The sequence below is a fragment of the Xiphias gladius genome, chromosome 19, assembly GCF_016859285.1.
Source record: "Xiphias gladius isolate SHS-SW01 ecotype Sanya breed wild chromosome 19, ASM1685928v1, whole genome shotgun sequence".
NCBI lineage: Eukaryota > Metazoa > Chordata > Actinopteri > Istiophoriformes > Xiphiidae > Xiphias > Xiphias gladius.
Window position 1 is genome coordinate 21,866,603 of NC_053418.1, and position 17,956 is coordinate 21,884,558.

The 17,956-nt window shown below is 39.8% G+C and overlaps 1 protein-coding gene across 1 annotated transcript in view; it reads left to right on the forward strand.

The window, feature by feature from the left end:
- The first annotated feature begins 2,209 nt into the window (after positions 1–2,209).
- si:dkeyp-14d3.1 (transmembrane protein 132C) overlaps positions 2,210–17,956 on the forward strand; it is a 130,831-nt gene continuing 115,084 nt past the window's right edge. The window contains exon 1 of the mRNA XM_040156112.1: positions 2,210–3,036. Coding sequence (XP_040012046.1) covers positions 2,991–3,036 — 46 coding nt within the window. The 5' untranslated portion in view covers positions 2,210–2,990. The remainder of the gene's footprint in view (positions 3,037–17,956) is intronic.

Sequence of the window (17,956 nt, forward strand, 5' to 3'; positions counted from 1 at the left end):
TCATGCACTTAACAGTAATTGCTCTGTGATGTTTTATTTCCCCATTCTTGCCATGAGCATTGTAGAAGACTCAAAATGAACTCATAATTGGAGCAAATCAAGGTTAGAGTGCAAAAAAACTGGCAAAAATCTGGGAGAAAAACAAGTTTAAGTGATAATAAAAAGGATAAAATTACCACCCAGGGACAGATGCATGACTTATCTTTGAGAGACAGCGGCGCATGTTGGCATAGATCACAGATGAGGTTGGTCTCAGCATGGCCCTCTCAAAGATGAGGTCGATAACTTCCTTCAAACTGTCCTCATCTCCATTGTCAGGTCCTGCAGCTGTGTCATTAAATCCTGAAATGTTTCAGGGGTCAGCCTGTTGACAATGCTTTTAACACAGCTGATGAGTATTTTTTACTACATTATTACATGAATACTCAGTAGTAATTACTACTACATGAACTCCTTGGACTCATGGGTCAAACCACACGCATTTTCAAACTCAGCTTTCATTTTGATCTCAACTACACACCTGTAAACTTTTGCAACTGTATCTTGCAGGGTGACAACATTTGTCCACAGACATATAAACACCTGCCAAAGTACTCGAAGCCGCCTCAGTGGTAGTTCCCGTTAGAGCAAGATCACATTTTGTCATAATGACACACACACACACACACACACACACACACACACACACACACACACAGAATTACAAGGTGAAAACAATGCCAGCCCTGCTGTCGCAGATGGTAATTAATTAAAAATACAAAAAAACATAAATACAAACTGTACAGAAAGCGCAACATTTAAATAAAAATGTATAATATAATAAAATGATTGTGGGATGATGAAAGGGTTAAAGCCAATAGGTAAAAGAATAGGCTAAAGACAATATGAGTTAACAGCGGTATAAGAAACGCAGTACAAAAAGGTGATTTGCTGCCAGTGTACAGTGTCCTTTGGCTGCTGGTTGTGGTGACAGCTGGAAGTCCCTGAATGACTGAAACAAAAATGTATGAAAAAACGGTCTTTAAATGGCACAAACAAAGCCTCAGCTATTTCACTCCACTACATTTAATATCACCAAGTACTGTATAAAAATACTGTGTAAAGCCATGTATGATGGAGGCGATAAAGCCATGCACGCTTGTTTGTTGAACTACATTACCTTGTGAAAAGGGCTTCTTATCTTATAGGGTGGTCCACTATGTCATATTAGAAGGCTGCTGCACACGTATTCAAGAAAAAACTATCCATGCTGGGATGGACCTTATGTCCCTGATGGCCCCGAATGGGAATAAGTATGGAAAGTAGGGCGAGTGACTAACTGACTGACTGACTGAATGGATGAATGAACTAATGAACTAATGAATGAATGAATGAATGAATGAATGAAGACGTCCCAACAGCAATAAGCTGAGAATACAACAACTCACTGTTGAGCACTACAGACATGCCTCAACATACTGCAGTGACTGGATGCATCTCTCTCAGGATAACAGGGGTGGGTCAAGACGTGATCAGTAACATAGTCACATCAGATTCGTTGTTTTTTTTTCCCCCGCTGTCATTCCCTTTGATCACCGATTTCTAATTTTGTCTCTACCCTGTCCGCAGTGCTGGATGTCTGTTGCCTTCTGTCCTCCACCTCCACACAACCTGAGCATCACAAAGCTTTTTTTTTTTTTTAGCTCCGATCTCCTGCCACACGGGGTCGCTAGTGCCTGCCAGGTGGTTTTGTACTCATGCCCATCAACTTTTAAAAGCTTTCTTTTCACAGTTCGCGGAGTCTAGCGGCGTCGACAGGAAACTAAATTTAGGGAAGATGTAGAGTTAGGACTTTGGTTAAAATCGCGCTCCGACAATCCTGTTAGAGGACGAACAGTGCTTAGAGGGAGGTGCCCTTGGGTTTGAACTGAGTTCCTTTGCTTAAAAGTGTGTGATAAAAATGTTGATGTTTACTCTCAACACCATCAGCGGAGTATGATGTGCTACCGGAGCCCCCCCCACCCCCCCCCCCATGTGTAACATTGCCAGTTATTGTCACTGCTATAGGCTTTCTCCCTCTCTGCCTCGCTCGACGCGCATTGGACGCGCGGACAGTGCGTAAGCTCCACTCAAACTGTAGCCCACAGCCTGTCTACATAAAACACAGACAGATGGAGGCTTGAAACCGGACTTTCGCTGAACAACGAACCCCCCCCCCCCGGCGCCGGAGTCTAATTCCAAGTGCGAGCAGAAAAAAATCGGCTCCGGGAGCAGGGCGCTGTGCGCGCTCTGCCGTGGCTGCTGGAGTTGCGCTCAGTCGGGACTTCACAGAAAAAACCTTAAGGTCGCCTGGGTGGTGGTGTTCGGTGACCTGTGTCGGGACTTGGCAGTCCTCCCCTGCGATACGTCTCGCCGTGCATGATGTCGGGCGGGAACTGCCTCCGTTCGTACCAAATCGTGGGACCACCCGCGCCACACCGCAGCCAACTTCGGGAACCTGGCGAGCCGGAGGATACAGAGCAGACGAACTGAGCGACTGAGGCAAAAGGGATTGAGTTCATTTTCACTTTGGTTGCCTCTGGATGAAACTGATTTGGAACTCAGCGAGAATGATTGTGGAAATGTGTCGCAACGGCGGTCCCATTGAGGTTGTGCCAGCCATGTAAGCGTTTTCTCCCTCCAAACATGCTTCAAAGAGAGACGCAAAGCTGCGTGCAAGTTCCTTCTCTTCGGCTCTTGAATTTTCCTGACAGAAACAAGTTGATACGACGCGACTGAAAAGGCTTTCAAAAATTGTTGCTGACACGCGTTATGATTTTTTTTTAGCATTTGCATATGACTGGACGAGGCATGACATATGTATATAGTTTTTTTTGTTTTTAAAAAGAGAAGATGCTTTTTCATTTTTTACTAATGATTCTGCAAGTAGCCCTTTTTTCTTTGAATTAAGCCCTTTCGGCTTCCATACATTTTTTAGGGGTATTCTTCTTTTCCTCACGGCTCAAAGAAACATGTTGCATATCCTTGCGCTTCAGTCGGCGCTGTTACTTTTGGGAGGTAAGCACAATTTCAGCCTATTTGCCCGTGTGTCTTCTAGCCCCCTCTTTTAACTATTAATATGTGTTGTTGTTTTTGTTTTGTATTTTTGTTTGTTTGTTTCATTTAAAAAAAAAAAAAACCAACCAAACAAACAGTGTGCAGCCAGACACAACCCAGTTGAACAGATACTAGCCTACCTGAGAAACAGGGGAGTCAGGGCAGTAACATCCCGTGAGTCACTGCTATGTGCGGGTGTCAGTCCGCTGCGGTCTGAACGAATGTGCCACAACGGCATTATCCTGCACGCGACTCACTGACTTATACTCCCCGACACTAATCAGAGGTCATATCTCTTCAGTTATCTATTATGTATCAGGAAGAATCCACTGCAGCCAGTGCTCAGTGGCTTTGCACCTGTACGACATGCTCAGAGCAGCGCTGGCCTTAAATAACATTTATCTCATGAATATTTCAATATGACGGGGATTCTCCTGTGCAACAAAAGCACCGGGGCTTTATTACCGCGTGGATTGTCATATTATTACATCAAAATTAATCTCAAAGCCCATAAGTATTTTATGGGAAAAGTTACACAGACCTGTGGTGGTGAGATCTCCATAGCTGAAATCACAACGTGACAGTAGCCACATCACATCATGTCATAAAAAAGCCCTCCCTTCCTGTCTATCTGAGTTCTTGCTAAAACAATGGCAATGTAAATTTCAGTTTCGGTGGACATAATTTGCGTCAATCATTCAGTCCCACATGGAAGAGAGCAGCATTAACTTTGGCTGCCCTGCAGCCAGAATATACAGATCTGGGGGCAGCTGGTGGGCTCGCTAATGAATCCCTTGTGTTTTGTAGGAAAAGGATTTCATGTTTGAATGTTTCCTGACCAGTGTTATGAATATTTTTTCCAGATAATGCCTGTCTTTTTTTGTCTTTCTGTCTTTCTGGATTTTTCATGTTATACCTTTAAGTAAAAAAAATCTGTTAAGCTTTGCAGCTACAAATAGTCAATTTATTATCAGTTGCAATGACAGATATCTTTCTTAGTCAGCGACCATACCTCGATTGTCTTTTCTGCCTTGTGATCAAGATTCATCATCCGATTGTATTCATATAGAAGCCTATGGTACAAATAAAAGAGACACCTACACTGATTCCCTATAGAATGAAAGCTAATGCATTTCCAGAAAGTTACCGCTAAACAGTCTCAGACTACATCTCACACGTCCATTGTGCATGTACACCTTGATGATGCTTCTTTGTCGGGGCTCAGAGGATGACTCTTATTCGACAGCGCCTCTCTTATGAGTGCTGACTCACTGGCTTGAAGTGTATGGTAATGATGTTTGCCATATGCCGAGGCCTTCTCAGTAACCATACACAGTATGATCCTAATTGAGCATTGTGTGTCATAAAGCTGCAGGACACAGCTTCTCACTGTGAATAGTGATGAAAATTGATAACACGCTCCAGGAAATGAGAGGATCAGATCCATACTAGAAAAATGCCTGCACAGCATAATGAAGCCATAATTAGGGAGGGAAATCTTGTGGTACTCTGGTGTGACTGTGACTATAACCTTTGGTTGAAAAGCAGAAATATTATCAGGGCAGAGAGTTACTAGACGCCAAATATTGCCAAAAAATCTGCTGAATAAAATGTCATTGTGATAAAGTGAAGATAAGGACTAAAGGTCTTTTTCTGTTTTCAGAGAACTGGCCCTATTCCTTATATTTTAAAAAGTCAGTCCTCTTTATTAATTGAAGCCACAAGGTGTGCTCTAGCGAGAAACCTCGCCGGGATTCCTGAGAGGAATATCAAATCTTCCCTCCCTTTGTCTTATCCTTGAGCTTAACAAGATCCAAAAGGGGATCAAGCAAGGATCGCCTTCAGTCTACATCTTTAAGTACTAAGCACGCTGCCCGTGCTGTCTCTTGCCTCCGCCATGTGTCTGTCCTCACGCGTCTGTATCTCCGTCAAGGGGTGCGGCTTGTCCTGTAGAAACATTTTTTTTGAACACCAACATTTTATTAACCCCCCAGATATTCTTAGGCTCTTTCTCAGTGGAGAGTTATGATCTGTAATCGTCTTCAGAATGATCCACTTCTGTGGTCCTTCACCCCAGTGCTGTGGCACACATCCAGCTCCTCTTCTTTTGCCCGTAGCAGTCCTTTAAGCCTTGCAACTCGTGTCCTTGAGCAAGCAAGGACCAAGAAATAAGAAAGAGGGATTATATTCTGCAAAGGAAAGTGTGTCTTTTTAAAATCTACTGGAAAAGGAAAACATGACTCAAATCAATGGAATAACACAAAGTTGTATGCAAAAACATGTCAACTTCCAGCTGATAGCACACAATATTAATAAACTGATCATGTTTGTCTTCATTCTTTGTTACATATATTGATTGTAGAGTGTGTTTGTCTGAACCTTGTCAGATGCATTTTTCTCACTGGTTTAGGTTTTACAATGTTTAAGTAAGATGAAACTATCAGCTGGACTTTTTCTGGTAATTGACTTCATCAGCACTCCAGTGGATATTTTCATTTAAAACTTTACTTCTTGTCATATTTTTTTTTGTTATTGAACTGGAACATTTAAATGAAGTCCAGGAAGTCTAATTGAGAACTACTAGTCCTAAATTCTGCTTCAAACCTTTGAAAGCATCAATTATACTTGTGTCAGGAACACATTGTCGATAAAATTTAAATGAGTTTCTGTCCTCAGTGAGCTTGCATTGGATAAAGACCTGTAATGTCATTTAGCTGGTGGTAACTCAGTTATGGTGTTTATTTAGAAATCAGAGAACATGAAAAGAACAGAATAAATCCCTGGCTCGGTGGTATTTTTATCAAGGTTATTTCACAGCTGTGCTTTGAGCACACTGTGGCGCACTTCTGAGATTTGTGACAGAGGACACTGATAAAAAGAGGCAGATTTTTCCCTTCTCTCAGATCCAATTTGGCGTGGCTCGGATGTTACCCCTAGTTTCTCTTGATGGAAGAAGAAAGGAAAAGAGGCACAGTAGCAGCACAGTGCACGCTGGGTTTGAACTTCTCTACTGTGTAATTACCAACCCTCCCATATGTTTCACGCTATATGTTTGTATGTCAAACCGTCTACCTTTGTTTAATGGCTGTTTTATGAAACAGGTGGACTCTTATCTAAATCCCTTCTACTGCTCTTTCGTGCTCATTATATTTAAAGTGTGTGTGGGAAGCATACATTGTTGCTTCCAATCACTGAGTCAAAAGAGGGTTTTTGTCGCCATAAATTCATATATCATCAGTATAATAGCTCCAACAGCACACTCTGCCCTGTGTTAATTGGCTCTTTATAACTGCCGTGATCTCACATTCAATTTAATCAAATTTCATGATTAGGGACGATGAAGGGAGGAAATCTATGTAAAAGCTTTAAAGGGAGGGGCTGTGAATGTGTGTGTTGGTGTCTGAGCGCAGAGGGAGGGGTCATTGTAATAATTGACAAATGTGCTGATGCAGTATTTATGTGTTCTTTCATCATCAGGGGATAGTTGTGTCTGATCAAAGAACCTACTCCTCATAAATTTGTCGGGGAGTTCACAGCCAGACTGTCTGCTTCCGTTAAATGTGGTGCAGCAGAGGGAAAATAGCCAAGACCACCAGTCCACATCAGACTGCACACTGTTTCAAACTCACACTTTAATTGGAAGAAGTTAATTCATTGTTGATCATAAACTGAGGCTGCACAAGCAACTTCAGATTAGAATGATCAGATTTAGAGCTCATAATTTAAAAATCCTGTGAGGCAGAATAAAGTTAAAACAAGACTAAGACTCTACAGCTATGCTAGCAGCTCTGTGAGGCTGTACTTAGGTCCAGCAGTGCTAACGTTATCATGCCAACGTGCACAAAATGACACAGCTAACATGCTGATGTTAAACAGGCAGTTTCTAAAACTTGAATCATATCAATTAAGAATATTAACATGCTAACATTGATTAAATAGTACTAAACGCACAGCACAGCTGAGGCTGATAGGAATATCATTACTTTTTCTGACAGGTCAGGGGACTGCCAAAGATGTTACAATTCATTGTCCGGGCTCCACAAATGTGTGTATAAAATGAAATGTCAGTCCATCCAATAGATGTTCACTCAAAACCTCAAATGCAAACCTCAGTGTTGGACTACATTAAAAGTTGGGAAGTCAAGTTGGGAAAAGTCATTATCGTTTATTACCATAAAGACCTCTACAAAATGTTATTGTAATCCATCCAATAGTTATTGAGTCATTTCACTCAAAACCAAAAATGTCAACCTCATGGTGGCACTAGGGGCAAAGGATCACATAAGTCATTAGGACTCACCCTCCGGGCACTATGAATGCGCGCACAAAATTTGTGCCTGGACCAAAGCACTGTCGCTACCCCTAGAGCTCCACTGTTAGCATGGCTAGAATTCTAAATAAGAAGTCACTAAACAGATCATACTAAAGTTTCTTAAGAAATATATATATATTTTTTTTGGGCAGAATTAAGAAACTCTTATGTAAAAATTAAAAATAATATGTTCCCCTAAGACTCAACAGCTTCCTGAAAATTATGTACGCCACAGCAGCAGTTCTTTGGTTGACATAACTACCTCTTCAAGCAACCAACTCCTGTAGTCACATAATGCAGGATCAAGTGCACACTTTATACCTAATGATGTAATCTTTTTGTAACACAAGAACTGATACGAAAACCCTGCTCACTCAGGAAAGAGTAGAAACACTGGGATGTATTTCATTAAGAATGGTTTCAGCGCTTAAACATATGCCTTGATGTTTCTGTCTGTTTACTTACTTTGCTCTGTGGGCTTTGATACAAATGCAACCGCATCGTAGCTATACGAAACAATTTCAGGTAAACTTAGGATTTTAAGGCTGCAAAGAAACTCCCTCTCACACGTTCTCCCATACACACTCCCCACACATCTTAACAGTGCTGAGCTATGATGGTGTATTTCCTGCAGATAATGTCCCATACAAATCCCTTATGCATTTACAGCTCCATTCTTTAACCTACTTCTTTACTGAAATTATTTGTGCTGCTTTTTATAACAGCTGAACATTTTTATTCCGCATGAAAGAGGAAGAGGAAAAGACATTTTCACTGTTTACTGTAATATCAAAAATACTGAATCATGTGATATTCAAAAACACCAGAATAAGAATTAGATTATGTTTTTATTACTTCAATGCATTAATAAAATGTCATTACTCCAGGAGCTTTCTCTGGAAACAAAACTGCTAAGACAGCATCCCGCAGTATTAGATTTTTATGTAGCATATCCTGCATTAAGGTTCAAACAATATGAATACACTCAAGGACTGTATTGTGTCTTCCCCACAAGCGCAAATGTGAGGACAAAAATTAAGCGAATACTTTTGTAAGAACTTTAACAAGAAATGAAAAATTCAATATAGTAAAATCACAGTCTGCAAAAAATCTTTTTGTATCACAGGTATATTTTCTGCTTTTCCTGCTACCTATAGCATAGCTTCTCATATGCTGTTCTTTAGCCGGGTCTTGCTTCCTTTCTGTCAGTGGAGATGAATCCATAACTCCAATTGGTTATGCATTTTTGATTTGAGTAATCACAGGCAGGTGGCTGGACAAAAGGCTGTCGCCACATCTGAGAGAGCGGAGCACTCGGTTGTGTGTGGAGCTGTCGATGTCTATCAGAGGCATCAGAGCTTAATGCATTAGAGGCAATGATCTGACAGGTACATACTGTCAAGGCCCATTGACTTCTTTGTGGTGTGGCTGATTGATTGTCGAGATTATGTTGAAATGAGAGTCGTGTACCTCTTTGTGATTCACAGTGGTGTGCTCATGCACTAGAATACTGAACAGCCGCCTTAAAACTACCATTGAATTTTAATTTGAAAATATATTACTTTTGTCCCTTAAGCAGGCCGTTCTTTTTCGGAACAGTAACTATTGTCTGCTGTAGCTGGAACAAGTCCGAAGAGTTTGTTGTGCCCTCTCATCTGTGAGAGCAAACCAATGCACAGCTGCATGAAGAATGAATTATGCTAGATGGAAAGGTGCGTCTGACGCTGCACATTTTATCATTTGAGACAAAGAGCATTAACCTAATATGAAACTTTTGAAAATAAAAAAAACCAAAAAAAAATTACTGTCTGAAATCAACATATTTATTGTCAGTGAAGCAGCTCTGGGCTTTAGTTCAGCGTGACGTCACAGATTATCATTTCATCCCCATGGACTGAGGTTTGTTTCTGTTCAAAATAATGACAGTGTTACTCTGTCTGAATGATCAAACATGTATATTTCCTAGTCTATTTTTTTTCACTATCAACAGTAGTGACGTACAGTTGCTGTATTAATATTTATTGACATATTTATCATAATATTGCTTTACAGGAACAAATTATCAGCAATAAACACACGTGCACAGAGCAACAAGTTAGTTTACATGGACCCCTGCAATGCAGTAATCTTGTCTGCATATTGGCCGATATTGCCTTGTTGCAGATTTATTGGTTTGTACAGTATCTTGGCCATTAAATGATAAGTTAAAGTAGAGAAATTCCAAAGATATGTTGGAGATAGTTAAGCGATGGTATCTCAGTTGAATAGTTTATCCGCTAAACAGAACTGACAAGGTTGTTGTTCAGCTCAGCACATAGCATGATCACATTTCATTAAATCCTTATTTATTGTTTTTTTGTTGGTTTTTTGCCACGTGGGGTCAACATAGCAAAATGTAAATGCAACATTGACACAGGATCACTTGGAAAAGTTGCTAGCAAACAGTTGCCTCGCATCAAACAGACACCAAGCAATTTTAGCATTCGCTTATAGTTGTGTTTCAGGCCACCAGCAAATTAAGTCCAGTCTTTGCTATCCTTTTAGTCGTTTTGGTCTCCACCAAACTCCAGAGGAAATATCTGTTCATTTAGCAGTTAAATGCTCCACTATGTGCATTAGCCAGTTGCTATCTGTGTCTGTCTGCTTTTTGTTTTGTGCTGGGATGGTGGCATAAGTGGGTTTATCAGAGCTTTTTCTGTGAAAACAGCTGCCTGCTGAGCCTGAAAACAATGCTGGTGAGAGGGGTGAGAGTGAAACAAAACAGCACAGTTGCAGATCGTGAAACAAAACGTAGAGGGGAACTGCAGAGCTGGCTGGGTTCATAACTATAAACAACTTCTTTAGCATTACACATAGTCATTTGATTAATTATTTGTATAAAAAAAATATTGATTAGTGCAATTTTGATAGTCAAATTTAAGGGATCCTTATCCAGAGTGTTCACTTATGTTAAGTGTTAGTATTTGTAAAATGTATGTATCAGTTTGGCCTCAAATAACCAGTGTCGGTGAGGGTTTAACATACCTGTATGTATTACATGACAATATGTGGTATGTCATTATACATAGGCTGTTATCAATGTTTCTTTGTCTCTGTCTGTGAGAGAACAGTTTAGAACTTGTTACATACAGAGTGTGCATTCAAACTGAACCAACTGGGGTGAAGGAGATTAAAAGTCATGTTCAAATGTGTGGCACTGATCATGGGAAGTGATGTTTCTTTGCTGCTTTGATTTTAAAGCTGGTGCGCAACTGAAATACCTCTACAGGATAATCATTTGTTCATTCCCTGTCTCTCAGTTAAATGTAAATAGCCTGTAGTACAGTCAACCATTGGCTAGATGGTGCTTGATGTAATTGGAATGCCACTGTATGTGTGTGTGTCCAATCAGTCTTGACACAATCACTGGTTCCAAATCAGTGTGAAAGTAATGGCTACCTCAGAGTACAATCAGTGTACAAGTCTGGCAGGAGTAGCTCTAACTTAATGAACTCCCTTGAGTGAACTCACTGAGCACAAAAGTCTTCTTGTGCACATTAACTTCCAGGATCTAAGAAGCATTGCCCTGATATTTATTTGTCCCGTTTTTTAACTACATGTGAAGGAAATACATATTTTCATGCTGTCATCTTGTCCTTGCTGTCCAGCAGCCTCCAGTCGTCAGTTTTTTGCAGCCTGGAGTGTTCATGCTGCTTTGTTTTGTCTCATGCTCGGGGACAGTGAGCTCATGACGAGTGAGGATTAGGTTTGTCCAGTCACAGCATAGACAGTGTGGCAATAGTGAGTCATTGGCCCTGTGGTGCTCAGTGGTGTCACCCAGGCCAGGAGGGGCAGCGCTGGCAGTTAGCACATCCTGCCACGGCTCGTTCTGAACCGCTATCTGCGCCTGCAGATTCTCCTCTTAACCCAGAGGCCCTTCATTTCACACAAATCGGAAAGAGGCACACCAAGCTGAGACAGAATGACCCCAATGATAACGAAGGATTAGCCAAAAAAATATTACATTTCAATTCAAATTGGGAATAAAACGGTATCAGAATGTTATTGCAACACTGAATGCTGTCTTTTCCACCTGCTCAGAATAGAATTTGGGTTAGTTATATAATAATTTTTATTTGGCATATGGGCAGAATGGCTCTTTGGATTGTCAGTCCACTTTGGCCCAGAATATGTCATCAAATTTTGTACATTCACAGTCCCCAGAGGAAGAATCCTAATTACTTTGGTGATGCTCCAACTTTTCCATTTATGTGTCTTATTTTGTGCAATATATCAACATTGACTAGCTGAACTGGCACAAATTTTGTACAAACATTCATGGTGACATCCAGAGGGTGAACCATTATGAGATATTTGATCCCTCTGAGTGAAATATGTTGACAACAATTTAATGGATTGCAATGAAATTTGGTATAGAAATTCAGGTTTCCACTCAGGATGAATATTGCCATAGCTTTGGTGATCGCTTCACTTTTCATTCCTTTATTCATTCATGAGGTCAAAATTTTAATTTGTCAAATAGTTTAGTTTATGACCAAGTACCTGCAAACTATTCACATTCCCATCAGCCTCAGCTGTATTTTGTGTTTATTGATAATTAGCAAATGTTAAAATGCTACCACACTAAACTAACATGGTAAATAATATATCTACTAAACATCAGCATGTTGACATTGTGAGAATGTTAGCATACAGCATTTAGCTTAAAGCGCCGCTTTGCCAAAGTACAGATTTGAGGTCTTCTTACTTAACATTTTTCTAAAAGAGGTTACAAAATGGCATGAAAATACACAACAATACCAGACAAAATCAGAGAATAATTAAAGAGCACTCTCGGAATGAAGTGATAAAACAGTACCGACTTGCAGTTAACCTACAGAACCCTGTCTGTCAGTTTGCATGCTGGATTGAAAGTTCAGAAATGTAAGCTGAAGGCAGTCCATTGACTGTGTTGAAGGTAATGAGCAAAACCTTAAAATTGACTCTGAACTTTAATGGTGGGGGAGGGAGGTTAATATGGTGGTTGTCTTTGCATCCATTAGAAGCCTAGCAGCACTTTTTCTACAGCAGTATATTATAGATAGTACAGAGTAGTATTATTTGAATAATGATACATACCAGCAAAGAAGTCATATGGCAGCTTGTATCATTTAATTACCAATGTGTAAGAAAGTATTAGTATTTGATTTGAATCTTTTTTGGCTCTTAATTCGAGTGATACACACTACTTTCCACTAATAAGACACTTCTACCTCCCCTCCGTCTAATGTTTTCGATTTACAATAATCTAGGTGATGTGCGGAAATGATTATTTGTGTTAAAACAGTAGCAAGCAGCTGTCTTCACATTTTACTCAAGCCTCCTCCACTTCTGGTTAAGATCCACTGAGAATGATGGAGGCCTTGATATGATTCGCTCAGAGGACATGCTAACTATTCCCCTGTATAAGCCTGAGGCAAGTGCAAAAAAGCAGTTGGCAAGTGTTTCTTTGCCCTGCTAGGCTGCATTTGATTACTATTGCTGTCTTGCTTCATGCTGTTTTTGTGCATTCTTGGAGAACCTTGAAGATTGTTGTGTGAAGGCCCTGTAATTAGATGTTCTGGGACTATAGCAACTGCTGAAATTCAGAGTGATGTAATCTGTGCTCCATTCTTAATTGCACACGCCAAGTGAAGGATGGATAATTTAGCGAGAGTGAAGAAACTGCAAACTCTTTGCCAGTTATCCAAAATCAGTCCAAATATGGGATTTCTCTGTTGGGTTGCATATTTTACAGCCTGTCTGTAACTAACACTAGTGTATATTGCTTTGACAGAAGATGTGAACTTTATCAAGCAAACAGTGCAACCCTGCATTCTTGATGTAAGCACAAATGCTTCAACAATGTACCTGCCAAATGACAGGGGAAGGAGTAACAAAAAGTACAGGAATGATAAGGATAAATGACCTATAAAACTACTAATGATGTCTGGTGTTACACTTATCTGTTCTTTCCAGAGATGGAAGCCAGGGTGGTTCATCCAAGGAAATATTCGGGATCTGACCTGCATGTTGACAAAGCAACTTTTGTCCAAATGGGAAATATGTCTGGGAATATATTTTAAATTGACCAGCAGAGAAAGATGAGTTAATCTCAGAGACAGCAGCCCCCTGTGAATGAAGACAGATTGGAAGTGAAGAATGACTCTCTGTTGCTGCGATATGGCACAGTAAACATGAACCTGCCTCTGAGACAAACACTAAGAAACTAAATACATGCTGCAAGTTCAGATCCTCTCTCACACAAAAGCATACAAACTACATAAAACCTCAAAGCGTAGGATCTATGAGAATTCTATCAATTATTTGATAAGGGATCTGGAGTCGCACACAATTTCACAGAGGAAACTGGGTAGGGAACTTGTGATTTATTTTTGGTATATCTCTTCATGTTGTAAGAAATAGAGCTATGCTGTGACAACAGGGCATCCATGATACAGAGAGTACCAGGAACCCAATGCTGAAGTAGGGTTTAATGATATTAATGGCAGTGGTATGACCAAATCAGTGTAGCCACGGTTTTACGTGGTTGGAAATTGCCCTACATGTCTCCTTTTATCTACTTAAACACTGATTCAAATTATACTCTTACCTGAATGAAAACACACAAATAAAAAGCCAGACTATTCTATTCTGCTCTGGGGCTGTACATTTATTTACTCTCAGTACTGCTAATCTGAACCTTGGTGCAGGCCAAACAACCACACTGAAACAGACAACAAAGGTAGAGCTTGATCCATTTTCGGTCAAACCGTGGTGTGATTAGTTGATAGGGAGCAACATGGACCAATTTATTGATGCTGGGTAACAGCAGCGCTGGAATGAGTTTTTTTCAAGTGGGGGAGCCTCCAGCTTTGGATGACGTAATAGGCTAGTGAACTTTTTCATATAAACTACTTTTTTATTTCCTCTTCTCCTCAAAGTTTTCATTTTTTTTAGCATATTGGCCTGCCAACAAGGGGTGATTTTGGAAGGCTGTCTACGGCCCACAGCACTCTTCTGAGAAACACTTCTTGTGCGTTGCTATATTAGAAATTAAGGACAAGTGGGTGCTGACTCAAAAGTCGTTTCCAGCCTCCTGTAGATACAGACCCTTATGTTTTTCACTCTGAAAATAATAATGTATAATAATAATAATGTTGGTTGATTGGTTATAATGTAACCAACCAACCAATCAGTCAATATAGTATGTTTAATAAGGTTGGAAAAAGAAGCAAAACCCATTCCTTCATTCATTCATTCCTATTAAAACTTTACATCCAATATGCCTACTAACATACAAATAGACAGCACCACAACAGAGCAAGGTTTAGTCCCCTAGGCTTATTTTCCAAAGTACTGTGTGTGCCTATCACTCCCGTTGCAAAAGCTATTTAACACTGTGTTCATGTCCAACTCATCAGTTCGGTCTTTGTGTATGTGCAGGAAAAGCAGTTAAGCTTTTTCTTAGTCATTGTAGATTGGATGCAGGTCTCCAAACAAGGAAGACTTGAGAAACTCCTCTCAGCTGTAGCGTTGGACATCGGCATGGTGAGGTAAAGACACAGTAGCTTTGCCACTTTATCATCATTAATAATTATCATAATTATCATTTATGATAATTATATAATTATATAATAATTATCATTGATAATAATGGCACCAATGCTGGGTAGCTGTAAACTATGACTAGGATGAACTTGACAGGTAAGCTAGGTGTAACAGCTAATATATGCCCAGATGACTTCACTTTTCCTTTCCTTTTTCACAGCAAGAGTATAAGGCTTCATAATAATGACTGCCCCCCCCCGCCTTCTCTGCTTTTCACAGGGGTTCACTCTAACATTACTTAGCCTGGAAAAACTGTGGCACTTTAGCTTGGCCCATTGAAGATTAACTTAAACAGTGAATTTCTCCCTCTGCGTGCAGAGAAGCTCTGCATCCAAAAAATGTTTGTAGAACTAAAATTATAATCAGCTTTTGTTTCCTAGCCTATTTTTTCAACACATTAGAAAGTCCATTGCTGTATAACTGGCTCAAGAGGAATTGTCTAGTCTTCTGGGGATTCGTACACACTACTTTGCTGGAGTGTAGCGTTAGTTGCTGTCAATCACTGAAATAAAGTTCAGCGTGCCAACTGGACAGGAAGGCTTTGAAAACAAAATTTGCCCTGCTGCATTGCTAGTTGGAAATATTCCTTTAAAACTAACACATTTTGTCACTGGCGTGAAAGCACACTTTTCTTTCTTTCTGATATAGTCTGAAATAGAAACATTTCTTTCCCTTTGCTTTAATAGTTTTCTTTCCCAGGCCCAAAATAGAGCTACTTGTTCATGGAGTTAGTTCCCACTCTGACAGGTTTTAGGTTAAACTGCAGATTTAAAGCCAGTCCATCTGGAGCCGCAATAAAAGCTCTTTTCAGAAGGGAATAAGGCAGTGTGGGGTGAATGGACACTTATTCTACAGAGGGAAAGAACCTCGTTTTTTTTTTTATAGGTCCAAAGAATTAAAGAAAGATACCTATCTCAATACACTGTGTCATTGTCAAGTTAATCTAGGGTTGCTCTCAATGTATTTTTCTGTTTTGGCCACTGGTACAGTTTACTGCAGAAAGTGCAGCACTGCAGTTAGAGTAGAGAGGAGGTACCTTGACCTTTTTTCAAAGATGAAAAGACAAGAACAGAGACATATGGCATCTGAGTACAACATCAACCATTCCTATTATTGAAATACCAAAGCTTATACGCCTGGTAGCCTAAAGATGTTCTTTAATTTAATAGTTTTAGCAAATATTATTATTATCATCACAATATAACATTTTTTTACTCCTCCCCTTCCCCCTTTTAAAAATGTAATGCAGTAACCTTTACTCAGAGTACATTTTAACTGACTTACTCTGTACTTTTATCCAAGTAGATTTTTATAATTTTACTTATACTTGAGTAAAATTTCTTTTAAGTAACAGTACTTTTACTTGAGTGCAATATTTCAGTACTCTTTCCAGCCCCCCCTATGAATGTAGTCACTATAGTCCTGAATAGTTAGGATAAAAACACAATTCACCAGTGTAATGTTAAAAAGAATATAGTTGCTGGACAGGGACCTCTATGATGCAAGATGCTAACAAGTTCATATTTTTATGACATTCCAAGTTTGGTTACTGTTTGTATTTCAGGTTTGACTTTATAAAAACAAGCAGAACTTGTGCACTCAAGAGCTTTATCTCACATCTGCACTATAAAGCGGGGGGTTTTCCAAGTATGACTCTGTGCGCCCCCCCTCAGACAACATCAAGACGCCAACATCAGGACAACAAACAACCACCACTCATCTGCCATTTTGGCAACTGGCATCATTTAAAATATGCCGAATTGCTAATAGCAGTTCCTGTTTGCAATATACACATGGATGTACCAGACAACTTCCACTGGATTACTTTAATACAGAAGAAAACTTAAAAAGATGAGGATTTTCAAGCAAGTTCTGCCGAGCTATATGGAGCATCTTTTTTCTATGATTTCTAAGAAGATTTATGGATGTGTGTTCACAATGACTATTTGAGATAATGATATCCTCAGGAAGTGTAAGTCAAAGTGAATTTAAAATATTTATATCATGTCTGTGTATTTAGAAATGACTGGAAGTTTTGACCACGCCACAGTCGAAAATGAAGCAGCTTTAGTATGCACACACTAAATAGTCAGAACTTAAATACTCAGAATTAGTTGTATTCAGGTTCTTATGTTATTTGGCCACCAACAGTCAAATCTCAGATGATAAAGCTTCTCACAAGCACTTGAATGTGCCAACAAGACAAGATGGTTCAAAGCAATCCATGGTTTGATGTGGACTTGTGGATACAAACCAAAGTAAATTTTTGTCTTTCTGCTTTGGTATGGATTTAAGTGCTCAAATGTTTTTGGAGTTCCATGTTCATTAGCCCCGAACACCCAACAGCTGTGTTTTCCTTAGTGTGACATTTCACAGACAGTTCGCCAGTAGCTGAAAGAAAACACACCAAATGTGTCTGTGTATCTGTTTGACTGACAGCTGAGACAGACTGATTTTATAACTTACCAGGAACTCTTCAATAGTTCCACTTATTTGCCACCGCACTAGTTCTTTTCTGCTGCTGTTTCTGTGCATCAATGAAGGGATCATACAACCTGGGATTGCTATGAATTTCTGGAGTGAATCTGCACCTCTCTCTGTGCGTTCACATCTTTCACATCAATTGACTTTGAATGTGTCTGTACCGCCTCCAAATTTTGCTTGGTAATTAATCTGAAAACCCCATTCAGTTTCAAATGAAGACATCCATATTAGGCATTGCAAGGTATTATCCAATCACGGTCAATTGTCAGCCTAATAATCACCTATTCATTAGCAATGAACCTATGGACTGGCGGTGTACAATATAGAAGAGAAAGCCCAGAAAAGAACTCAGAGAAAAGTCTACACTAGATTAATATACGATGTGTAGCCAATGCTCATCAAAGTGTGGCTTCATATATGGGAATTCAGCCCTGTCAGGATAGTTCCAAGCAGAAT